We start from the raw sequence: 27,444 nt of genomic DNA, 5'->3' as shown, positions 1-27,444 counted from the left end.
TTAAATGACATTTAAAATCCTAGTTCTGAAGGTTTCAACAAATTATACTTTACCAGAGGATAATTGTATAGATATTTTTTCTTCCTTTAGGGCTTTCCAAATACACAGATCCTTTATTTTTCCAATTATGAATCACACTAAGGTAGTGAGATATGGAAATCTTGCAAATATACTGAAAGGATATAATCATCTGCATACTTGTGAACCAGTCCAACATTAAATATATTTACACCCACATTAGCTAATCTTAAAGAATTATCATGTTCAAGTTTTTTACAACTGAAAAAATTATGATTCTTTTCCTCTGTAAATGAATGTGAACTTAATATTGTGGAAATTTCATGTTTAAGTATTTCTCCTTCAGTAACAGAATACTGTTACTATTCAATCACCTTTTAAAATACCCCCAAAAGACTATTCATAGAATATAGAAACTTACAGTAATATGATAAGATGATTATGAAATAAAAACATAAAACATTTTGTTGACAAAAATGCATAGATATAAGGCAACAGTCCAAAATGTTAACAGTATGAGATTATTTTTCCCACTTCTCTGTTTTTCAAATTTTCTATAATTACATATTTCACATCAACAACAAAAATAATCTTATATTCTACAGATTAAAATGAAGCTAAAAAACAATATGAAAATCTGATTTTCTAAACTAAATCAAAAGCCTATCCATTCTCTACCTAAGTGGATAAAATTAATACATAGGATATGATTTGATATAAACAAAGTCATAAACCTTACTGGATGCTTCTACATAGGGATGTTAAAATATTTATCTATATGTCCCTTGGGTAGTGCATGATAAGTAACTAAACAATGTCATCAAGTTTCAAATGAATATGGGTGTTGAAGGTTGACTGATTTCATGTTAATATAGTACCTGGAATGAAGAAGTTTATTCTCCATGTTTTCCCTTTTCTTCCTAGCTTCCTGTGCATCTAGTCAAATTATGATGAAAGTTTCTGGATTTTATTCAGTATGAATCTAGCTCGAGATCATTTTCAAACTAACATGCAACTGATAGGACCATTAAATTTATGAATTCTTAAAAAGGAGAAATACTATAATGACTTACATTATAGATGCCTTTGCTTATCAAAGGTTACAGTAACTTGGTTTTCCAAATTACTATTTCCTCTCCAATTTTGCCAGGTGAAATTGGTCTTTCAGACATATTAATCGTTTATTCTAAAGAAATTCTGTCAACATTAAAGAGTTTTTCCATTATAACTAAGCTTGAACAAAGATAGAACACCTATGAGATAAACTAAAACTGGTTCTTAACCTACAGTTGTCATGTTGGGCTTTTTTGGACATGTAAAGAATTTATTTACTGAAATGCATGCTAATTTGAAATATATTTACAAATATCACCTCCCATGAGGTAATGGCCAATTAAAAAATAAAAACCTATTTATTTAAGAAAATTGTATACTTCTCAGAAATATGATGTTTGCACCTTGAAAAATCCTGTGCAGAAATAAAATGAGCAAGATAAAATATGTGCTATGGCTAGTAGTTTATATCCACTGGCATGTTATTAATCAACATCAAAAATATCCACTAAGCCACAAATTATGTATAGCTCATTACAAAGAGTACTACAGATGGGGTACCCACTGGCATCCAGAACAAGAAAAAATGGGATTCCTAAATACCTAGTTTGATCCTTCATTTCCTTCCCTAATAGTCTCCTTATTTCTAAGCTCCTATGTATTCAATTAACATATATCCTTATTTATCCCCTTTCCACACTACTTCCATTCTTCTGGGCATGGGTAAATATCAACCCTTCTTTATTGGTAATGGCGGAGTAAAAAAGTTTATGAAGACAACATTTATTATGGATATTTTATTCTGACTTTCCAATTCAGGAATTCTCTCTTCAGTGGTATTTATAATCTTTGGTGGGCAGACTCTAAGAATCATTGGTCCCCAATGATTCACACCTCCTATTCATGACCTTGTGCAGTCCCCTCCCCTTGGTTATGGACTGGACACAGTGACTTGGCCTTCTGACCAACAGTCTTGTTAGCAGACTCTCTATATGCTCTTTCTATTGTAAGCTGCTCTAGTGGAGAGGCCCATATGGCAAGGAACTGAAGGATGTCCCTACCCAATGGCCAGTGAGGAACTGAGGACTTCAGTCCAACAACCTGCTTGCAACCACACAGATTTGAAGCAGATCTTTCCCTAGCTGAGCCTTCAGATGACACCCTTCCCCTGACCGGATACTTTGATTGCAGCCTTGTGAGACTCTGAATCAGAGAACCCAATTAAGCCATGGCTGAACTCCAGACCCACAGAAACTGTGATAATAAATGTATGTTGTTTTAAGAAGCTAAGTCTGCAGTTATATGTTATGCAGAATAGATAACTAATACAATGTTTTGTGTTCTTAATTTTGTTTACTGTTTTGTTTTTCTAGTTCTTGAATATTTGGCTCTTTTACAAATCTGCAATGACATTTTTTATAGTTTCCAGTTCTATACTGAAATTTTCAATCTCTTATTCTATCTCCTTGAACATAGTAAACATTAATTTTAAAGTCTATTTCACAATCCAAATATTTGATGCCCCTTTGGGTCTGTTTCTACTGTCTATTGTTTCTGCTGATTTTCATTCTGACTGTCTTTCTCCTCTTGTGCCCAATTATTATATGGATATATTGTATTTGAAAAAGTTTTGTAGAAATAATTTGAAACCTAGGAACCTGTTCTCTTTCTCCAAACTTGCATCTTTCAGATTCCCAGGGCACTAAAAATCTCAGATCGTGTTAATCTACTTTCAAAACTTCAGATTTTTCTAAGCTATCTAGTTGACTCAATTCTAAGCTATATTCTATGTGAATGGTTTGCTTCTAGTTCACCTTTATACCTTGAATGTGATCCTTCAGGGTCTCAAACCAAGGAATTCTTCCCAAGTCCCAAACTTGGAGATGCTGTGCTATAACTTGTCCTTCTCATCTCACAAGACTATTAAAATTCTACTCAACCTTTCAGCCTCCTCTTCTTGGTTAACAAATTCCCCCTCCAGAGCAAAAAGCAGACCCAAGACTAGGTTCACCTTTCTGGATTTTCATTTTCTTCCTGATATCAGTCTGGCAATTACTCACTACCTTGTTACCTCTCTAAGTGCCTTCAAGTGGATATTTGTTATATTTAGTCAGATATTATAGCAGGAAGATTGAACCAAATAATCTAGTCCACCATTTTGGGACACAGAAGTCAAAGGTTTCTTTTGTTTCTGTTTTTGTTTTTTAATAGGTTACTTCACAGCATTCTAACCAGTCTGTTTTTGACCACCATTTGGGCATCTTCTCTAGTCTGATAAGGGCTCAACTCTGTAAGAGCATCCTAACCATTCTTCCACAACTGGGGAGGGTGATACTGTAGACAACCCAACATAGACTACAAAGGGAAACAAAATACTCCATATAGTGTCCAAATATTCTCTGGTTGCCAACTTTGGTTCTGTGAAAATAGACAAAATTTCTCCCAACCTCATGATTAATAAACTGTCAAAACAAAACAAATCAGGTTTCACTTTGCCTTTCATTCAGCAAAAGAGGTAGGGAACAGAAGTTCATGTATTTTGCCAGGTAACTAATATATCTTCTTTCACTCAAAGACCAGGTTTCACTTAATTATCTCAAATGAAATTGAACTCCTCATTTGAATTCAATTTATCATTAATGTATGTTGATAGAAAACTGAGATCCTAAAGCCTGAAAAGTAATTATAAAGGTTGAATTTTACCACTAGTAATACAAGTTCTTAATGGTAATCCGGACCTCAGGGGTCATAAACTCAATGCCTTAGAGACAAAACATTTAACAGAAATTAGTGAAGCATGACAGATGATGTTGGTCAAGAGAGTAAAAATGAGGAGTGGGTGGTGGGGGGACTGGGACAAACTGGAGAGAGTATGTCCCCTCTAAAGGGACCCAGAGCAGACAAGTTCCAGAGCCTGTTTATTGTTAACACAAAAGAATGTAAACCTAGAGTCATCAGATTTTACTATTTTTCAAAAGAACTTGAAACCTCGATGTTTTAAAACCTCTCTCCCTTTTAATGTTGCCAATTAAGACAAAAAACCTGCACTGTCTGTGGTAAAGATGAATGACATAAACAGAACTCAGCTGCTAAACTAAATTATCCCTGATGTACGTTCTGGCTTTAAATCCTGCCCACCTTCTTTATTAATGATTAATGATTAATTACTGATTAAGAGAGGAAACTTATTGGAATGCTTCAGAAGATCCTAATAAAGTGCTTATAACAAAAGTACTGTTAGTTTACAAATAAAAGTCACGTTTTACATGAACTGAAGACCCAGAGAAATACTTTCCAAGTGGCTAAACATCATGTAAGCTTTCATTTTCCTAAGATCATGACAGGTTCTAGTAATTCAAACCTAGAATTAAAATGATAAAAAGTACAGGTAGCTCATTTATAACGCTATTTGGTTACATATTTCTGCAGTATATACCTCTACAAGATGAATAAGGCCATAAGGCCATAGCAAAAATGAATATGACAATTCCCATTTTATATATATATATATGTATCACATCTAAAAAATGCTAAAGGTGTGAATATCTTTATATCAATACACAACTTTTATAAAAACATTCTGAGGGTGTTTGTTTGAATTAAAGCACCAAGTTTATAATCATTTACACAGTTATCTATTCAAAAATAAAAGACGGGGGCTTCCCTGGTGGCACAGTGGTTAAGAATCTGCCTGCCAATGCACGGGACACGGGTTCAAGCCCTGGTCCGGGAAGATCCCACATGCCATGGAGCAACTGAGCCCGCGAGCCACAACTACTTAAGTCTACATGCCACAACTACTGAAGCCCACGTGCCACAACTACTGAAGCCCACACACCTAAAATGCATGCTCCACAACAAGAGAAGCCACCGCAATGAGAAGTCTTCACACTGCAAAGAAGAGTAGCCCCTGCTCGCCGCAACTAGAGAAAGCCTGCTCGCCACAACTAGAGAAAGCCCATGTGCAGCAACAAAGACCCAACATAGCTAAAAATAAATAAATTAATTAAAAAGAATAAACAAAAATAAAAGATGGTTACTTTCTTCTGTATTCAGCTTTTCTAAACTGGTTAATATATAAGTTTTTGCTATATGTCACCAATTTAAAACTTCATTTATTTTGTCCAAAAACTAAAAAGGTAAAAAAAAGTGATATCCCATTTGCATGTATCAACTTGGACTTCCCATCAATTCAATTCATTTCTAGAGAACATTACTTGCATTTTAAATCCAATGGCAGTTCCTTTACATAATTTTAAAAACAAATCATCTCATAACCATAACTTTCTTTTAAAGATGCAAAAAGCCAAAAATATAACCTACACATTAAACCCCAAACTTACGTCCAAACTACTATAAAAGTTTCAAAAGCCAATTTCAAGCGTCAAAAGTTAATTACAAAAATTTCCAAAGTGAAATGCAGAATTCTATAGGATGACAAAGAACACAAAATGTAATCAAGACCTGAGACAGAATTCCATATTTTTACATAGAGGGAAAGAAACAAAGAAATGTGATTGAGAAATGGAGCTTAATTTTGTTCTAAGGATGACATCCAGAACATTATTTAAAGCAGGCTAATTATGAGAATACTCTTAAAGTTACATAGTCTTATAAGCTACATTTAATGAAGAGATAAGCTTATTTGGATAGTAACTATTGCTGAATTTTAGTCTACAGTGTGCTTATTACACACCAAGACAGTGATCACGTCTGTACATTTGCAATATTATTACCTATAATTCTCACCCTTTGTGGAGTCTTATTAGTCCCTGCTTTTTATTTTGTACTGTTATTGTTGTTTGTCTTACAAATTTTTTTTTACCAAACTTTGGAATACTAAGGCCTTTCATGAGAAATTCAACCTTGTCCAATCAAATATTGGCCAATGTCAGTGTTGTTCACCCGTGGGTCTTTGATTTCTATTCTCAATATTCTCTGTAGCAATTTTTTCCCTTTTATTTTCTTTTTCTTATTTTTTCCTGCCTCTGTCCAAAGCAACGATTTTTTCCGATTTCTATAATAGTAAATGAGTAATTAAAAAATTATTGTGCCTTACATTTTATGTGAATTAACCGTACCTCAGCTTTATTTTAAGCATTATCCAAAATGTGCTAGAATTTAATATAAAATGCAATATGCATAGCAATTGACTGGTCTATTAAAATATCTCAAGAAAAAAATCTAAGCTCTTTGCATCTAATAAATAAGTTTTCAGTTTATAGGGATCAACTATTTAGAATAAATTAAATATATGTATGATGAAACTTACGTGAATTTTACTGAACGAACTTTTCTTAAATAACAAATGTACTCAAGAAATGCTTTACCAAATACAATTTCACAATAAAGTTGTTTATGGTGGAGCACAATTTGACATAAGACGGTGGTTCCATGTTGGAGTCCGTTCAGGAAAGAGAACTAGGTTCTTTAAAGTGAATTTTTTATTATAAAAATAATATGTATTTCTGGGAAATTTATGAAACTGAAAAATTAATGAAAAATCACCCTAATTTTAATCACTCAGACCTATTCATTTACAATGGTGACGTTAACAGTTCAGACATGAAACACAAAATTGAAACAGAATTGCAATTTTGAATGTGCTTATAAATATATTTAAATCCATGAAACTTGGTAAGGTCATCTAAGGAAAGATGGTGGATAAAAAAAGATGGAGCCTAGGGCAGAACCCTGAGGTATGCCAATATTTAAAGAAAGATTAGAGGAAGAACAGCAAAGGGGGATGTGAAAGAATGGTCAAAGAGATAGGAGGAAAATGGAGTATGTTTCATTGAAGGCAATAAAAGACACCACTTCAAGAATGAAGGGGTGGTCATCTACGCCAAATGTGACAAATGTACTGAGTGAAGTAGTCAGAGACTCTCCAATGATTTTACTACATGGAGGTTGATGATTAGCTGTGCTGATAAGCAGTTTCAGAGGAACCCAAGACAGACTGGAGCTATATACCTCATGAGACTCAACTAAAAAATTCCTGATTTAATGAGCTAATTAAACGGCCTTTTACAAAATAAATATATAGCAGTCAACAACAGCTATTACAAAGCCCTTTTTTGAAGCTATAAAAAATAACTGAAATGAAAAAAATTAACTCACAATTACAGAAAAATCTAGGCATGGAAATCTTCATAAAGAAAACTGTAACTTTGCTGAGATATGAAAAGTGCACATAAATGAGGAGATATACCTGATTTCAAACTAGAAAGACTGACTACCTTAAGTTCATTAATTCACATCTATTCAACAAACTTTGGAGTGCTTGCTTGTACGATTCTAGGCACCTGGAATGAATCAGCAAACCACACATAAAGGTCAAAGCTGGCAGTCTTACCTGAGTTCAGTGGGAACATCAGTTATTGTTCACCATTAAACATAAATTGGGGGTAGCCTAACATAAAACTCTTATTAAAATATACTTCTATTAATACCCATTTTTCTTTGCTTTTTTAACCAAGAGTAAGAATTTTATCAAAAGCCTTATTTTTTTCCTTTGAACTACTGATGTTAGCTACTAGCATATTTCCTAACATCAATCTGGTACTGAATTTCCATGATTAACTCTACCCTATTAGGGTGGATTTTTTAATTACTGTTGAAGTTGGTATGTGGCATTTCATTTGGAATTTCTGCATTTATATACAAATGTGCATTTAACCTGTATGTTTTTAGAGATTTTTTTAAAAATTAGGATGAGTTAATAAGATGAATTGGGTAGCACTCCAAACTTTAGTTTTGTTTCATGGAAATTTTAAAGAAGTCACCAATAAACTGTACTGCTCTGGACCCTTGTCGGAAGGTATCTTAGAAATATTTTCAGTTTCTTCCATGGTCTATTTAAGCTTTCTATCTTTATCATTTTGTTTATATTTCTCAGCAGAAAATGTCCAAATTTGTTATACATAGCATTTTCCTATCTATCTAGAGCCTCCACCAAGTATATTACTTCCCCTTTTCCAATTCTAAATGTTTTCTTTTTTCCTCTTGATTAGATTTACTAGAATATTAACTCTTTTACTGATATGGGAGGGGCTAGGATAAAGAACCAGTTAGTGCATCTACTTGTCAAGTCTGCTTTCTCTTCCAATTCAGTCTTCTACATTTATATTTTCTTCTTCTGATTTTCTTTAGTTTTTTTAAACTCTTCTAGCAAACACAGATTTTATTTTCTTGCTTTACATAAACACGTAACATTATAAATTTGCCACTAAGTATATTAGTAAACAGGCATCAAATCAAATGTAAGACTGCAAAAAGCAAGATATGATGCTCTTCCCGAGTTCTGAGATTAGTGAAAATTTCTCTGAACTTCATGTTTTATCTTTTAAAATACATGTGGCTTTTCCCATTCTACTCCATGTGTTTTAATACAAAAACAAAAAGTATTAAAGCAAAGTTAGTTGACAACTGCAAAAGGAAGAGATTGTTTATTCAGTGATTCTCTCCTACAGCACCTTCATGCATCCTTAGGAGTAAATGTATTCAGAATAATTTTGGCTATATTCCACTAGCTTTTATAGGCAGGATTTGTATTTTAGTCTAAAGTTTTACTTACACTAATACAATGCTTTCCTGCTCAAAGCATAGGAAAGGAAGAACTGTCCAGATCATATAAAAATACATCTGACAAAAATGAAAAGGCAAGTAAGATAACTAGCTCTCACTTTTAGATTGTGATATAGCTCTGGGAGTGTTTGATTTTTATATTGAAAATTCTGTCCAGGCAATAACCACTGAGGAATATACTTTCACTTTCAAATGATTAGGTGTTCCTGGTTTAAAACTATACTAACAATTTCTGGGTATACTGCGGTGTGGATAGAGTTCACGACCTATATGATTCCCACTTTTAATAATTTCCTGACACTTTCTGTGGTCTAATAAATGATCTTGTATACATGTTCTATCACATTTTAAAAGATATATTCTGTTTGTAAGATACCAAATTTTATTAAGTCACCTTTACTCATTATTCCTCATTTTTAGTTACTCCAACTTCTCAAACTAAGATTAACATTTTGTACACTGATTACAGTTTATAACATAAAATGACCTTTTAACACTAGATTTCTTTTCTTGCCTTGAATTATTTGAAATTATAGGTACTAACCCTGCTTTATGCCTACTTTTGCCTGATACAACTTTGTGTACTCATTACATTTATTCATTTTGATTCCTCCATTCATTGGTTCCTCTATTAAATCATGTGCTAATCAACTGAAATACATTTCTGATGAACTGGTAAGAGACTTGGGTGTTCTAACATTTTTTTCAATTGTCCTAACCTATCTTTATCTTGACTAATTCAGATTTCTTCTGATGTAATGTTTCCCCCAGAAGTCTAAACATTGCTATACTGTTTCCTGATGTTCAGTGTTATATGTAGATGGGACACCAATTAGATTTTGTTTCTTAGTAAATAAATTTTTTCTCGAAATGCTTTTAGACTACACCCTACTTGGGTAAAGCAAGTTACCACCTACTTCCCAGGTAAATCTTGAACTTTTCACCTTCATTCACAGATCTATCCACTTACTCTCCTGTTTTTGGAAAATGCCATCTATCAAGAACCAATTCAAATGCTACTTGCTCCAAGGCACATTCCTATGATTCATATCAGTCAGTATTAACATTTCCTTTATCTAAATTTATACCACTGATACACTGCTGTAGCACTGACTACATCTATAGTGTATTACTGGGGAATATCTACCATAGGCTCTGGAGTCAGACCACCTGGGCTGAAATTCTAATCCTGCCACTTTCTAGCTGTGTGACCTGCAATAAGCTGTTGGGCTCTCTGTGCCTGTTAACTTACCAGCAAAATGAGAATAACAGTCCCTAGCTCACAAAATGGTTGTGATGATTAAGTGAGCTAATATCGGTAAAATATCTAGACCATGCTCTAGAATATAGTAAGTGCTGTATGAAGTCCTGACATGTACATACAGGTGTGTATGTCTGATGTGTGTGTTGTCCACCATTGTAATGAGAAAAATTGCTGTGAAACAATGAAACAGGTGCTACCATAGAAGAAGAAGTATTCAAAGGATGGGACAATCAATTACAATCTGTTTAGGAAAAGAAAAGTATTTCAACTGAACCCTCGATATTTTAATTACATAATATTTTAAAAGCACTTTCACATACACTAGCTCATTTCATCCTTAGACAAGTTTGTGAAATTATTTTGTTTTATGGAGGCAGAAGTCAAGGATGGTAACTCAAATTGCACAAGGTTCAATTAGTTAGAGAGTGAAGATTAAGAGATATTTTATTTGGAGCTTGATATGGTTGTTCCCTCTATACCTGCATTTTTCTATGAAGGATGAGTGAGAATGCAACAGACAGGTTGGAATAAACAGGACCAGGGGTAGAAAACAGTATTCCAAGCTTTGGAAACAGCTTAAATAAAAGAATGGTGGAGTGAAATTACATGGCATTCTGCAAAAAATGAAAGTAAAGATGGAACACTTAGCACAATGCCTTGTAAAGGAGGCACTTGCCTGAACTGAATTACAACTTTCAAATAATATTCCTTCAGTTTAGCAATCATTTGTAGTAAATAATCCCTTCTAGCTGAGGCATCTATTCCATATAACTGTGACCTCTGTTTTGAAAGAGCGGGAAGAAGGGAGGGAAAGAAGAAGGAAGAAAGAAAAAACAGCATTTGTCATTAACTACAGTAAATAATGGATTATTTTAGATATCTACAACAGGAGGTTATATAAAATCGTAAGTGTTAGCATGGTTATATAAAGGTAATTAGGGGAATTGCCTGGTGGTCCGGTGCTTCCACTGAGTACAGGTTCGATCCCTGGTCAGGGAACTAAAATCCCTCATGCCGCAGAGCACGGCCAAACAACAACAACAATAACAAAGGTAATTGTTTTTTCTCACTAAAAATAGTTTGAATGAACCTTAATTCTCAACAAGATTAACAATTTTACCGACAATTGGTTTTCAAACATATCAAACCTAGTTTACCAATCTTTGGGATAGAACAAATGAAACTAGCAGAACTATATTAATGTTACTTCTAAGCTCTAAGGAAACTAAGTTGCATAGAATTCATCAGTTATATCATTAATCATCTGTGAAAACTTATTAAAGTCATTTTAACTCCTCTGTGCCAGTTTCCTATATGTGCAAAATACTGTTCATGTTTTGAAGGGGTTTGTGTAGGGTTTTGAAACTCTATACGATATTATTATAAAAAAATAAAAAGAAAAAATATAACAAAACATCTAAATATTCTCAAGCACTGAATTGTCTTTATATTACTTTTAAAACCATAGAAAACTGAGCAGGACCTGCAGGGCCTTCCAGGGTACAGAACCCCCATATCCCCTGCCTCTTGTTTGTAGAAAAGCTTCAGCCTCCAAGGCCTTCCCTGAGTTCCAAACAGCAAATTTAGTCAGAGAAATGAGACAATGCAGAAACAAAGGAAAATAGTCAAGCAAGACAAAATAATAGTTTAGCCACAAAACAGCGTCAAAGACCTTTAGTTCCTCCTTGAGGGCTATAGATAATATTCTGAGCCATACACTTCAGTTGTTTTATAGATAGTAAAATTCTCACCACGTAGAAAAAGTTAACTACATGCTGACCACAAGCACATACACCCCAGCCAGGTTGGAACCAGAAGGCTGATTAATGTTGACTCCCAAAATACCACCTGGTTATCTCATTACCAACCAGTCAGGAGACTGTCCACAAGCTTATCAGGCACCCTGCTTCCCCCTTCCCTAGCATAAAAGAAGCTAGAATTCTACCCTGAATTAAAATAATTCTTCAGGATGTTAGTCCGCCATCTTGGCTCACTGGCTTTCCAAATAACATCATTTTTCCTTACGCCAACACCTTGTCTCTCAAATTACTGGCCTGTCATGCAGTGAGTGGTATGCAGCAAGTAGTATGAGCTTACACACACAGTTAATACCAGGTATTGATGACTGCTCAATTAGTCTCATCAGTTAGTCACATATAAGTAAAATTATTTTTAATCGACATACGATATCTAAAATTAAATCCTTTAGTGATGTATTTTGAGCCAAATGAAAGGTCTAATCAGAGGTTAACATAAGAAATATCTGCCTGAAAATCAGTACATTTAATATTTGACAGAAGTCTCATTATTAAAATTCCTTTTATTGTTCCTTCAGTGAAATTTAAGTATTCCCAAAGTCTCAAATCAAATGTTTTTTCTTAGTTTACCAACAGCTGTGATTTGTCTTCTTTTGGTCCATTCAGTAGGAAGTGAACTATCTGAAGTAAAACATCATCATTAAAACCTTTCACATTATTATCTTCGATTGTTTCATAAAGAGGCTTACTTTGTGTCCCCCAACATATGTTTTTACGAGGGTTATTTTGATCAGCTTGTGCAGTCAGCGCCAAAGTGTTTAACTGGTAGCAGAAAAAGGAGAAGTATTTTCCATCTGTGATCACACCCTGGGAGACAAAAGGTCGAGTAACGTCTGCTTCACTCCAGAATCCTGTAGAAGAAAGTTATGCTGAAACTTACATACAGAATATATTTTACCAAAACAAAACATACACATTAGAGGATATAAAATACCTCCTAAAACCTATATATTTTACCTACCAAATTCCTAAAGATATCGAAGTTTTCCCTATCTTCTCCATTCTAATCCTATATTCCATTTCTGCATCAAGAACTATTTCCTTCCCTCTACTATCCCCAAAGTTCAGGATACACCTTTTCAACAACTTTGGACTTCATCAGCTTTCAACCTTAACTCACTTCATCTAAGAAGAGCAGCAAGCTCTATCTATGCAGATCTCTCCTACATCTGATACTAACCACATGATTACTCACAACCTCAAATATGTTCAAATTTTCCTTATACCAGCAGCATCTAACACCCAATAACCATTACGGCCATTTACTTCACCAAATCTACCAAAAAAAACGCCCTTCAGAAAAAAACTTGACTTTCTAAGAACTTCAACCATGTAATTAGATGAATTCTGTGTCTTAATTTATAATTCAAAATTGATTTTATGAGTTGCTTTCATTTTGCCTAGTGTATTTTACGTCATCATAAGGTTCCAGGGTATCTTAATACCTTTACCACTCAAGTTTTCTGGCTGCTTCTTGTTCCAGGCTAACTGGCTTTAATACTTTTAAATCCAACTGCCAGGGCCAAGGAGTAACTTATAAATTTTGCCACACATATTTTATATCAGCTTTAATGAAGATAGCCAATAAACAGTATTGTTAAAATATAGAATTATACTGTGAAAAGAATATCTTTTATGAATGAACAATGCCATTCTAGTATCTTCAAGAAAGTTTCCTTCTACTTTTTCTGATTCTGTCTACTCCTATTCCTACTTTATCCATTTATTTCTATTACAAAAACGTAAGTCAACAATTGTGAGTGTAAGGTTAAAATATATATATATATATATATATACATGTGTGTATACATATATGTATACATATACATATATATATATAAAGGAAAAAGGTGAGCCTGGCAGCAATTAAATCTGTATTAAATTCCTCACGGATGCTTATATAGGAGTAATCTAGGTATATATTGTATTGTAACAAAATCCAAATGCTTCACAATGGGCTGGCTCTAAAAGTCCTCCATGGCATGCCTCCAGCTTCCTCTCTCACCTCCTATCGCTTTCCATTCTCCCCCTCCCTTTCTTCATCAGCCTTCATGCTGTTCCTTCAACACTTCAAGTCCGTTCCTAGCTCAGAGTTACTTGCCATTCCTCTTGCCTAGAAGTGTCCTTCTCCCAGGTTTGTGCAAAGGCAGCTCCTCACCATTCAGGTCTCTGTTCAGATGTCATTTTTTTAGAGACCTCCCCTAAATTAACTCTGTTTAAATAGATTCTGCCCCACGCCTCATTTATACCTGCAACCTATGAATCATTCTACCCCTCATCTAGTATAGTCTCTCCAGAGTAACACCACTAGCTAAAAATACTACATGTTTATTATCTCTTACTCTCCTTACTATAACATAAGCTCCAGGAGAGCAGGATCTGTCTCTCTCACTCAACACTATATCTCCAAGGCCAACAGCACCTGGTATGTAAAAACCATAAGCCATTAACTGAATGAACAGTCTCCTAACTCACACCCTAGATATGGCCTTCAAAGAAGTTATATATCATAACTGTGATTTAATCTAAAATTTAATCCATGAAAACATTTCATTTTCTAGTTTCAGAAAGCTGCTGTCATCTACAGAGCTGACTCAGTTAGGTGGTCTTTGAAATGCTTGAGAACATCATCAGAAAAAAATACATTCACACAAAAATGGTCAAAGTAAAAGATCAGAGTAACTACCAAAGTGCCACTTACCAACTACAAATGTAAAATATTTAATTATGGACTTTAAAACAACTGCATTTTGTGCCAATGCAAAAGTTTTCAAAATGTGAAGATTCAGCCTACATTTTAACCCAAGGAAAACAATTTGATCTATTAAATTCTTAAAATGTCTTCCAATAACTATAATGCCATAAAACTAGTTTTACCTTGATACATAGCCTGTGCTCCGGTCCAAGCAAAAAGGCTTGCAATAGCATTAGCTCTAAAAACAACTTCTATCTGATCAGCACAGTTTTGTTTCAAGAGCCTTTCCCTTTTTAATTTGTCAGGTAGCAGATGAAACTGGGTATGTCCATAACAGTGTGGATCTGCTGTCTTTGTGCCTGAAGAGCAAAATAAAAACATTTCAGATGAAATACACAAGTAGAATATCTGCAGCACATGTCCTCAGTATTTGGTTCAAGGCTATCTGTCTCCTCTACTCATTATGTGATCAGCATTCAAAATACACAAACGGAAAGCTTGGCTTATTTATTTTATTGATTACAATAAATTTCATCTGAAAGTACAATCTGCAAGCTATCATCGGCTCACAATGATATAGGATAAGTCAAAAGAATATATGTAAAATTTATTTAAAATTCCCTATTATTTCAGTTTTCTCAAACTCCTCGGTCATCACTAGGAGCTTTGTTATTCTGCTGGTCATAATCACCAAAGGATACAAACGCTTCATGACTTTAAAAACTTCCTTTATAATGCTGAAATTCTTGGTTTTAGTGGTAAAGTCTTTTCAACCAAAAGTTCCCCATAATTCACTCTCTAAGACCACAGTGACTGAGAAGGGACTGATAAAACAGTTCTGGAGGACCAGCAGAAAGCTGCTTTCTTAAAAATCTTCCTCAATCAGCTAGGAATTAATAAACAAAGAAAAAACAGCCAAAGTATAAGCTGCATGAGCACAGAGATCAGGCCTTATTAGTTTTTATATTCCTGATGGTTATCAGTGTGTGGCACAAATGGGAGGCTTTTGTTAAAAAAAAAGCCAATCACTACCTCAAATCCAGTTCTTACCTGTTTACTTTTGAAAAAACACAAATTACTTTTCTATATAAATAATAAATCAACAAAGCCTAATAAACATAACTATCTGTTAAATACTGTTAATTCAGTAGAAACAAGTAAAATTTTAAATGGCAAGCTGAAAGAATATTTTCTTTCCAATTTTCATGCGAACTGCAACCTGAGATGAATTACATTGCTTATAGACTATCTGAATCTCTTGGTCATCAAGAATTAATTATGGGGCTTCCCTGGCGGCGCAGTGGTTGAGAGTCCGCCTGCCGATGCAGGGGACACGGGTTTGTGTCCCGGTCCCGGAAGATCCCACATGCCGCGGAGCGGCTAGGCTCGCGAGCCGTGGCCGCTGAGCCTGCGCGTCCGGAGCCTGTGCTCCGCAGCGGGAGAGGCCACAACAGTGAGAGGCCCTCGTACCGCAAAATAAATAAATAAATAAAAGAATTAATTATGCAAATTTGCACAGGACACTTTGAACTCATTTATTAAAAGAGGAAACTTACCAATAAATATGGTATTTTCATATTGCCGTTTGAATAATGGAAGTTTGTCTGGCTTACAATTCATAACTGGGATTTCTACAGGTACAGAATAATCCAGCGGCACAAACTTAAAGAAAAAGTCATAAGTGAATTCACAGCAACACTAGCATATGTTTTAGTCACATTTTTAATAGATTTAAAAATCTTAAAAATGAGATGATTTTACAAAATGATTTAACACTACCATCTAGTGATGGGCCAAATCCAGCCAGCCACCTGTTTTTCTAAAGTTTTATTGGAACACAGTCATGCAAATTCATTTACCTATGGTACACGACTGCTGTTACATGTTAAGAAGTGAGAATGCAACAGAGACTTACGACGCTCAAGGCCTAAAATATTTACTATCTGGACCTCTGCAGAAGAAATGTGCCAACCACTGACATGGACATACAGATGATACTCAAAACACACTTGTTTTCTCCAAAAGAAGTGTATACACATAAGATGACCAGCTTATAGCTGTAAAAATGCCTTGATTTATAATTAGGTAGGGTACTTTACCATAAATTACAATCATAAACTATTATCAGTATTTTCATTAAAAAAAAAAAGATTTGTATGGTCCTAAAAACTGAGGACTTAACCCCACTTAAAACGATTATTTGACCTCTGCAAAATATATATACTATAGCAAGTTAAAAAGCTGAAAAAGAATTATAGCTGAGATATATTCCAAATACACTTGAAAGAAAAGGGTTCTATCCAAAACTTTTTATCCTACGTAGCCCATTACCTAGCCTGCTATAACACTTCCTCCTCAACTGTCAACAGAAACATATGCAATAAATCTTTACCTCAGGTAGTTGTTTGGATATTCGAATCTGGTTGTGTGGTTTATCATTTATTTGGTATCTCAAAGCATCAACTCGACCTTTCCGATGACCATGAGAAATAATTTCTTCACCACGCAACCAGTAGAAGTGAACTGGGCGTTTACAGTCTATCAAAAGATATTCAAAAAATTTTTATATGATAATTTAGATGAATTTAGTTATTGTAAGCACACCAAACTCTGCAATACAGAACTCAAGAATGACTGTGCTAGCTGAAAATACATCAAAAATTACTCTTTGATGTAAGATGTAGAGTCTGGATTATGTAATAATTTAACTTAAACAATCACAACTTTAAAATAACGCTCAAACCTTTATTGTCTACTTGTGCCACACTACACTAAGCATTGTAACCAAAGAGGTTTCTCAGTTAAGGACAAACATAAAATAAAACTAACAGCAGCATCATTCACCAGAAATAAAAAGTTTATTAAGAGTCAGAGCTGTCTTATGAATTACTAATTCAATCTTCACAATAACTCTCAAAGGTATGTATAGTTGTTATCTCCATTATACAGAAGAGGAACCTGGGTTTTGACGAGATTGTCAACTTTCCCAGGCCATCAGTCATGAGCAAAGTCTGTGACACTTCTCTCAAGACCACTTCATTCCCAACTGGGATGAAAGAAACAAGAACACTACAAGACTCAGTTGAGCACACACCTACAGTCACAGTAACGTTAATTCAATAGATATTTATTAAGATACCTACTGGGTGGCTGATATAAAATGATGAACACGTCAGAAACACTGATGTTTAAAACTGTCTATCCATTAATTATTTTTCATGCCTTAATGTAACAGTAAAACAGAAGTTGCTGATTGTTTACTGGGAACCCAGAATGGCTGGGTTTGAAGCCCGTCCTCCAAATCTACCAGCTGTAACCTCTTTAACTAGATACATTTTACGTTTCTGTACCTTGGATCTGTTTGTTTTTTCATTTACAAAACAATGCTGCCTACTGTAAAGTTACTGTGAGGATTAAATTTGGCACATATAAAATTTAGAACAGGGCCAGGCACATAGAGAGTACCGAATACACGTTAGGTATTTTAATCAATATCGCCTTTAATCTTAACAGTTCTATCTATGACCAAGTAGTACTATTATCATATTCTCATCTTGAAAATGAGAAAAACTAGGTCAAAATCGGTTTATAAACTAACATAAGGTCAGTAACTTTTTGATGGAAGAGCTAAAAGGCAACTCCAGGCCTGTCCCGCTCTCCAGGAGCCCCTTTTCTTAACCAACACTTGTCTGGACCTTCACAAAGCAGTCCTGGAGGGCTCAGGCTACTTAGCCTAGGGTTGTACAGTGAGTAGGTGGCAGCACATGCACGAGAACCCAGTCTCCGGACGCTGTCGCCAGCCAGGAGCGAAAGGACTGAGAAAAAAAACTGACCAAGCAGAAAGAAAGGAAAAGGGGGCAAATCTGGCGCAGAGAGGTCCCCTACCATCCCCACCTCCCCCGCCCGGAGTGGCGGGCCCGAGGCTCACCGAGGGCGGCGGCAGCCAGGGCCGGATTGCGAGCGCTGAGCAGGCCCATGAGGGAGGCAACCAGCTGGTCCAAGAAAGGCGAGGTGATGGCCTCACGTTCCAGGTAAAGAGGCACACGCTTCTTGCGCCGCAGAAAGAAGTGCTCCTGCAGTAGGCAATCACAGGCGGCGTCGCGCAGGGCCACTACGTCCAGAGCCGGCGCGGGCTCGGTATCGGGCTTGGCAGGCGGCGGCGGCGGCAGGCCCGATAGGAACACCGTCTTGGTAAAGCTCTGGTACCAGCGGTCGGCGTTCAGGGCGAAGGTCTGCGGGTAAACTACGTACTTCATGAACTGCATCTTGGTGAGGATTCGCAGCTTCTCGTCTACCGACTTGGCCGCGTGCACCGTGGCCTGCCATCGCTCCACTCGCCGCTGCCGTGCCGCCTTACTGTCGGCAGTCAGAGAGGCTACGACCGGCGGGTAGCGCGCGACTGGGGCCGCCGCGACATCTGGGCCGGTCACTTCGGGAGCCTTGACGGCGGCCTCGGCCGCGGTGTGCAGTGACAGCCCTGAACCACGGAGCACAAGCCTCCAGCACCTGGCCGCCGCCATGTTTGCTGGGGTTCCCGACCCAGAGGTCAACTTCAGCAGTTGGCCCCGCCTTCTTGCCGTAATAACCAATCGGAAAGCGGAATCTGAGGCAGGCTAGGGGAGGACGATTCTCAGTGGGCTTGAGAAATCTTACGTCATTATTTCTTAGCCAATCAGGTAGCTTCTGCAACTTAGTTTATCTTGAACCGAAGAGGTTGTTGCTGAAAGGAAGAGCTCGCGCGCCAATAGGTTTTCCACGGATGTGTCGGGGAGGAGTGAAACTTTTAAATAGGAGATGCTGCCTGTTAGAACCAGGGCAAACTTTTTGCCAGAAACCCTTTAGGAGTACTCTGCACCGAAACCTCTGGCCCTTGGCTAAATTTCTGGTTTCATTTATGGATATCACATCACTTTTCTATTTTAGTTCTTGGGGTCGAGTCCTGTTATTGAAAATACTGTTCTAACATGTTTTGTGATACATGCTTTTTTTTTTTGGCGGTACGCGGGCGTCTCACCGTTGTGGCCTCTCCCGTTGCGGAGCAAGGCTCCGGACGCGCAGGCTCAGCGGCCATGGCTCACGGGCCCAGCCGCTCCGCGGCATGTGGGACCTTCCCGGACCGGGGCACGAGCCCGCGTCACCTGCATCGGCAGGCGTACTCTCAACCACTGCGCCACCAGGGGAGCCCCATGCTTATTTTTTAAATGATGCAAGCATCACTTATAGATGACTAGTGCTAATTTTGGGGAAAATAATTACACATATATCTCTATGCTAGTTGATATATAATTTGTTTAATGAGAATAATTTACAAAAAGAGGAATATACTTTTACTTGGATCTAATTTAAAAAGGGAAATAAATTAAAAACTACCAAAGAATTGTATTTAAATTTTGCTTTGTGTTAAAACTAATTATTATTTTAACATGAATTGGTTGCTACTAATCTGTAAGCTACTTGAAGTAGGGACTATTTTATTTTTGATCCGCAGTGGCCAGTCAACCTTGCATAGTGGGTACTTACCAAATACCTGCTGAAAAAACTCATCTAGGGCTTCCCTGGTGGCGCAGTGGTTGAGAGTCCGCCTGCCGATTCAGGGGACACGGGTTCGTGCCCCGGTCCGGGAAGATCCCACATGCCGCGGAGCGGCTGGGCCCGTGAGCCATGGCCGCTGAGCCTGCGCGTCCGGAGCCTGTGCTCCGCAACGGGAGAGGCCACAACAGTGAGAGGCCCACATACTGCAAAAAAAACAAAAACAAAATAAAAACCATCTAAATCACTAAAAATATAAGCTCATTTTTGGTGATCTAATTTATTGACTCTCATTTCTATTATAATCAGGAACTGGAATATTATTTGGATTTATTGCAATAGTTCTTGAGGGTATTGAAAACCAAACATTTTGTTAATAAAAGGAAGCTATAACTTAAGTATTCCTTTACGCTATAATGGATGATACAATCTAACTATAAAGTTGCAAGTATATTAAACTGACATTTAGAAATAGATGCCCCAAATGCATTATTTTTTTCATTGTCATTAACTTTTGAGCAAAGGCTCAAAGGAAGTGAGGAGTGAATCATGACAGTACTGAGAAAAGAGGATTCTGGCAGAAGGAACGGCTGGTGCAGAGGTCCTGAAATGGAAACACGCCTGGTGGGTTCAAGCACAAGAGAGGAGGCCAGTGTGGTTGAAGGAAGTGATGGATGGGGAGAGTAGTAGGAAATGAGATTAAGAAGGAAAGAAAATCCAGAATTTATAGGTTCCTAAAGGCAATTTCTAGGATTTTTAGGGCTCTTAACTAATATTCAGAGGAGTAAGAAGCCAATGGAGGGTTCCACACAGAGGGATGGCATGGTGTAACTTAGCTTTTAAAAGAATTACTCTATGTATTAGGCAGTTTAGGCTTACTAGTACCATAGACTGGGTGGCTTTAACAACAGAAATTTATTTTCTCTTACTTCTAAAGGCTGGAAGTCCAAGATGAGGGTGCCAGCGTGGTTGGGTTCTGGTGAGAGCTCTCTTCCTGGCCTGAAGTCGGCTCCCTACTTGCTGTGCCCTCACATGGTGGAGACTGAGTTCTCCCCTGTTGCTTATTATAAGGAGAGAGGCCTATCAGATTAGTGCCCTAACCTTATGACCGTATTTACATAATGTTAGCTACCTCTATAAAGGCTCTGTCTCTGACTGTCTCAAAGGTTGTGTCTACATTGGAGGTTAGAACTTAAACATATTAATTTTAGAGAGACGCAGTTCAGTCCATAACACTCTGGCTGATTTGGAAATAGATTGTGGAGAATCAAATTTCGAAGTAGAGAAACCAATTAGAAGACAATTTGCTGTATTTCAGGCAAAAGCTCATTGTGGCTTCAAGAGACAATAGCAGTGAAGATCGTGAGAGTAATCATAGATCCTGAATTGAACGTAGGTATGAGAAAGTATCCAAGATTTTGGTCCTGAGCAGTGGAATGAGAGGAGAAGGCCAATGGGCAAGAAATGCATTTTTCCTTTAATCTGTCGTCTATTTTTGGAAGGGGAGAGGGCAGCAGAAGAGTGGGTTAAGATTTGGGAAAGGAAATAGGAGAATCTGTGAAACATGTATTTATCTATTATATATGTTTATTTAGTTGACATTCTCCTAGAAGAAATGGATATTAAGATCTTCCCTATTAAGGTTGCCACTGATCTTAGATTTAAAGTAGTATAGTTAAAAGCCATGACATTCTCCAATGGTCTTTTGAAACCTCTCTACTTGATTCATTCCACAAATATTTATCAAGTGACTACTACATAGAAACACCTTTCTAGGTACATAGTATACAACAGTGAAATAAAGGCCTTCATAGAGCTTACAAGTTAGTACGTGAAATCTAACCAAATTTGTCAAATATACGTGTTCTATGCTAGATGGTGATAGGAGCCAAGAAGAAAAATAAAGCTGGGAAGAAGACTTTTTTGGATTTAGGGGTTGTGTAGAGTGATTTCAATAGACTGAGCAGAGAAGACCTCTGTGAGAAAGTGACACTTGAATAATATCTGAAGGAGATGAAAGGTAGAGCCATGTGGATATCTGGGGGAAAAACATTCCAACCAGGGCAAAGGTCACAATGTATCTGGAAAGTGGGAGGAACAGCAGGGAGGCCAGTGGGCTAAAGTGGAATAGGGCATTACCCTTTTGCCAGCAATAGTCAATATCCAATTCAGAAACAGGTTCTGATGAGTTAGACAATATTTATACTCACTTTTTATTTTCCTGTTGGGAACCTATCTCACTGTCTCCTGGCTGGGCATGAGTTCTGTTGATGTTTGGATGAGACCATAACCTCCCAGTTGATGTCCTTATCAGAGCTTATATCTCAAACTGAAGGTATGGGAAGGAAATGGAGACTGGATAGTTCCTATTTACAGATGTGGATGAGAGTAACAGCTAGTCCTTTTGAGTTGTTTCCTTCACATGTATTTCTTACTGAAGGCATATTTCTTACCTGGTTGCATATATAACACATTTACATAAAACAGAGAACATAATATACAGTATTACTGGGGGAGAGAGTCTGTGTGTGTGTGTATGTGTAGTTTTTTGATGGTTGGTTTAGAATCAACAGGAAGAAAGCTAAGTGTCTGCATCATATGCCAGGTACTATATTAAGTACTTTATATGTGTCAGTGCCCATAATCTCACAATCACCCTCCAAAGGGAATACTATCCTCCCTCTGGGTTTTTTTTGCAAAGTCACAGAGCTCTTTCTCATCAACAAATGAAGAACAATTAAAACAATTTTGAAAAGAAAAGAATGAAGGGGGAGGACCAGTCTATTTGATTTCAAGACTTAATATTTAGCTATAGTAATCAGTGGAGGAAAGACAGACTCTTCAACAAACAGTACTAAAACAATTGAACATCCATAAGCCAAAAATAAAAACAAAAAGAACTTCGACCTATTTCTTACATCTTTTGGAAAAATTAACTCAAAGTGGACCACAGACTTAAATGTAAACATAAAATTATTAGAAAAAAAAGAGGAAAAAATCCTCAGTTTCCAGAGCTAGGCAAAGAGTTTTTAGTGTTGACACCAAAAGCATGATCCATAAAAGGAAAAATTGATAAACTGGGCATCATCAAAATAAACCTTTTGCTCTGCAAAACATACTGTTAAAAGGATGAAAAAGCTACAGAGTGAGAGAAAATAACTGCAAACCATATATCTGACAAACAACCAGTATCTAGAACACATAAAAAGGAACTCTCAAAACTCAACAGTAAACAAAACAATCCAATTAGAAGATAGGTTTTTAAAAAATGACTATCAAAGAGAATATACAGATGGCAAATAAGCACATGAAACGATGTTCAAGATCATTAACCATAACGGAAATGCAAATTAAAATCAAAATGAGATTTTATTATACTCTTATCAGAATAGCTAAAATAAAATAACAACAAATACTGATGAGAATTAGGAGAAATTAGATCACCCAGTACTTTGCTGGGTGAATGTAAAATGGCACAGCTACTCCAGAAAACAATTTGTCATTTTCTTCAAAAAATTAACCATACAGCTATCACATGACCCACACTCTTAGGGCTTCTATCCCAGAGAAGGGAAAATTTATTTTCAAGCAAAAGCCTATACATAATATAACCTTATTCGTTAGAGCCCCAAATTAAAACAAACAAAAAACCAAAACAAAACCCAGGTTTCCTTCAATGGGTGAATGGTTAATCAGTCTATGATACATCGATACCATGGAATACTCTCGGCAATAAAAAGGAAAGACCTACTGATACATGTAATACCTGGATGAACCTCCAGAAAATTAGATTGAGTGGAAAAAGCCAACCCTTCCAGAGGAAGCTCGGCGGCCATGGTCGCTGTAAGCAGACCAGATGCCTGCTGGCTGACGGGCTTTCCCCTAAAGCTGGCGAAGGTGGAGCCGCAGTCCAAGCTGCCGCAGCCTCTGGACCCATGGCGTGACAGGTTCCAGCAGAGAGGGGCATAGCTGCTTTCAGATCTCATTATGCATCAGAAAAATGAAAAAACAGAAGAAAATTCTATGGAGGAAAGGAATCCACTTAGCCTTTTCTTAGAAATGGAATACTGGGTTTGGAGGCTTTAAGAAGTTCTACTTTCATCAACAGTTGTGTATTCTGAAAGCCAAGTTGGGAAGGCCAGTTACTTGGAGCAGGCATTTGAGGCATTTCCAATGCAGAAAGAAGGCCCTTCAAATCCAGAAAATATGGATCCAGGATGAACCCCTTTTTGCTAAGACAAAGTCCAATATGGCTGTTCAGAATCTTAGTACTTTGTCCTCTAAAGTGAAAAGAAAGGACACTAAACACTTCATTTCCTCCTCAAGTACCTTCCTGAAAGTCCAAGCAGAGAAGTTGCTATCATCAGCAAAGAACTCTGATCTGATCATGAATATTCTGGAGAGAAAAGTCTCCTGAAGGCAGCTGCTGACGTACCAGCAAATAGTGTTTTAAGTCAGGCCAGTGGTCACAGACCTAGGATGGAGCCACAGGCTTCTCATCTTCCTATGAAGTTCAATGTGGAGAGCCAGAGTCCAGGTGAGAGTGGCACAATTGTGGTCACCTTGAGCAACCATAAGAGAAAGAGCTTTTGTTATGGCTGCTACCAAGGGCTGGAGCACCACAGGAATGAGGGACCCCTGATTCCAAAAAAAGTTTCAACTTAACAGAGAAGAATAAAAGTATCTCCTCATATGATGTATGAGAAATGATCCATGATTAGATTTCGGTACAGGGTTCTCAGATCCCAGCACTTCAGAACAAAAAGCAAAGCTTGCAAGCTAAAAAAAGCCCAGCAAAGCTGGGTGCAGGTCACTGGGGACCATCAAGAGACCCTTATGGAGAACAGTGCGGGTGGCAGTTGCAGCCCATTCCCTTCCCCAGAACCTGAAGAGCCTTCTTGTCGGCATTAACCATACCTTCCAGATATGGACAGCAATGCTGTGGTGAAGGAAAAGAACTCTCATGTGCCTCATGGCCACACTAAAGGAAGCCCTCTCTTGGGCAAGGAGCTTAGTTTAGATGAAGCATTCCCTGACCAACAGAATGGCAGTGCCACAATGCACCTGGGGCGAGTCAGCCTCTTCCTCTCCTAAGTGGGAGTGTACAGAACTGATTCATGACATCCCCTTACCAGAACATCATTCTAGTAACATGTTTATCCTGGAAACTGAGAGAGAAGTTATGGCTCTGGGTCAGGAAAATCGGACAAGTACTGTCAATGATGACACAGCAAAACTGTCAGTGTCAGGGGCAGATCAATCTGTGAGTAGTGTAGATGGGCCTGTGTCCGAAGACACTGTTCAGAATGAGAGCTCACGCCAGTGGGATGAGGATGGATCTTTCAAGCAGAACATTCTTAGTTCTAAGTTACTGGACCACCCTTACTGTAAAAGTCCACTGGAGGCTCCTCTGACAGGCAGTGGACTCAAACTAGAAAATCAAGTGGGAGGTGGGAAGAACAGTCAAAAAGCCTCTCCAGTGGATGGTGAACAGCTGTCAATCTGCCTTTCTGGATTCCTGGATGAGGTTATGAAGAAGTATGTCAGTTTGGTCCCACTCAGTGAAAAAGATGACCTTGGAAGATTAAAAGGTGTCTTTAACGAAGACTTTTCCAATAGAAAACCATTTATCAATAGGGAAATAAGAAACGATCAGGCCAGACATCAAAAATGCAACTTCCGCATCTTCTACAATAAGCACATGCTGGATATGGAGGATCTGGCAACCCTACATGGTCAGAATTGGCTGAATGACCAGGTCATTAATATGTACAGTGAGCTGATAATGGATGCAGTCCCAGACAAAGTTCACTTCTTCAACAGCTTTTTTCATAGACAGCTGGTAACCAAAAGATATAATGGAGTAAAAAGATGGACTAAAAAGGTTTATGGATACAGAAACTGAAAAGTAGAAGTGGTTTGTTACAAGGTCATGTAGACTAGAAGGAGATTCTTTTGGAGCAGGACATTATCTGAATATCAGAAAGGAAAGAAGGCTTGAGAAATAGTTTCTAAGAATCTAGCTTAAAATAGCCCTATAGGGACTTCTCTGGTGGCACAGTGGTTAAGAATTCGCCTGCCAATTCAGGGGACGCGGGTTCGATCCCTAGTCAGGGAAGATCCCACTTGATGCCAAGCAACTAAGCCCGTGTGCCACAACTACTGAGCCACAACTACTGAGCTCTAGAGCCCACGAGCCACAACTACTGAGCCCTCATGCCACAACTACTGAAGCCCGTGCGCCTAGAGCCCATGCTCCACAACAAAGACAAGCCACGGCAATGAGAAGCACGTGCACCACAACAAAGAGTAGCCCTGCTCGCTGCAACTAAAGAAAGCCTGCACACAGCAACGAAGACCCAACACAGCCAAAAATAAAATAAATACATTTTTTTAAAAAGAAAAAAGCCAATCCCAAAAGGTTACATACTGTATGATCCATTTATGCAACATTCTTGAGAAGATAAAATGGATAACAGATTTGTGGTTGGCAGAGATTAAGGCATCAGTAGAATGAAAAGGAAGTGGATGTAGCTATAAAAGAGCAACATGAAGGATCCTAGTGGTGCTGGAAATGTTCTATATCTCGACTATATCAATGTCAATATCCTGGTAGCATTATTTTACTGTAGTGTTGCAAGACATTACCATGAGAGGAAACCGGGTAAAGGAGGCAGATTTCTTTGTACTATTTCTTTTAATTGCACTCAGATCTATATCTTAAAACTATATATATAATTTATATATATTGATATAATGTCTATAACTTATATATAATTTATATATATGAAAACAAATGAAGTAGAGTATTTGGACTTAGAAACTATTGTTCTGTCTTTAGGTTAAATAGGATTCAGTAGGTATGTATCTATAGCTGTCACATTCCTGGTGGTTCTATATATAAGGATGTTCTTTATATGTGATTTCTAGTGTGATTATGCCTGAGCATTTTGTATTAAAATACAAATTATTTTATTAAATTGCTATCCTTTATTTCTCCTTGTATTATAGTAGGGGTATCAGTTAGATAGGTAGATAGATAGATGATAGCTAGCTAGCTAGCTAGCTAGCTAGATAGATAGATTAGATATAAATTCCTGGGTATAGTAGGTTATCTATAAATATTATTTCAGGATAGTAAAGGGAGGGTTACAATTTATTGTTATAAAAAGGGAGCAGTGGGTCTAATAGGGTTGAGAAACTTTAATGTAGATAATCTACATTTAGAGTTAGATACAAGAAAAAAAATGAAGATAAATGTTCTTTTCCTACAGGTCCAATATATAACAATTTATATGCATCTATGGAAGTATGTTCTTTGTCTTCCCCAAACCATTCTCTTTGCTGATTTTTTTTTTTTTTTGGTATCATAAAGAATTTCATGAATTTACTTATGTGTTTTTTGTTTGTTTGTTTGTTTTAACATCTTTATTGGAGTATAATTGCTTTACAATGGTGTGTTAGTTTCTGCTTTATAACAA

At 37.1% G+C, this 27,444-nt stretch overlaps 1 protein-coding gene and 1 pseudogene across 6 annotated transcripts in view; one reads left to right on the top strand and one right to left on the bottom strand.

The window, feature by feature from the left end:
* The window catches only part of MRPS30 (mitochondrial ribosomal protein S30), a 66,519-nt gene extending 47,554 nt beyond the window's left edge, over nt 1-18,965 (bottom strand). For 4 of the 6 annotated variants that reach the window (XR_009539467.1, XR_009539468.1, XM_060142933.1 and 1 more), the window contains exons 1-5: nt 18,363-18,965; nt 16,827-16,972; nt 15,991-16,096; nt 14,617-14,793; nt 12,429-12,590 (exon numbers count right to left, since the gene is read on the bottom strand). Coding sequence is in view for 4 of the 6 variants with exons in the window: in XM_060142933.1 (XP_059998916.1) it covers nt 12,429-12,590; nt 14,617-14,793; nt 15,991-16,096; nt 16,827-16,972; nt 18,363-18,954 (1,183 nt within the window). In the remaining 2 variants the exon portion in view is untranslated. Of the gene's footprint in view, nt 1-12,222; nt 12,591-14,616; nt 14,794-15,990; nt 16,097-16,826; nt 16,973-18,362 lie in introns of those variants that run through there. The other 2 variants (XM_060142934.1, XM_060142937.1) reach the window with 2 other exon arrangements.
* A 4,998-nt stretch (nt 18,966-23,963) lies between these two features.
* Nucleotides 23,964-25,868, top strand: LOC132518301 (sentrin-specific protease 5-like; annotated as a pseudogene).
* Nucleotides 25,869-27,444: the final 1,576 nt, after the last annotated feature.

The sequence above is a fragment of the Lagenorhynchus albirostris genome, chromosome 3, assembly GCF_949774975.1.
Source record: "Lagenorhynchus albirostris chromosome 3, mLagAlb1.1, whole genome shotgun sequence".
NCBI lineage: Eukaryota > Metazoa > Chordata > Mammalia > Artiodactyla > Delphinidae > Lagenorhynchus > Lagenorhynchus albirostris.
Note: the sequence above shows the minus strand (reverse complement) of the source record. Positions and strands in the feature narration are given on the sequence as shown.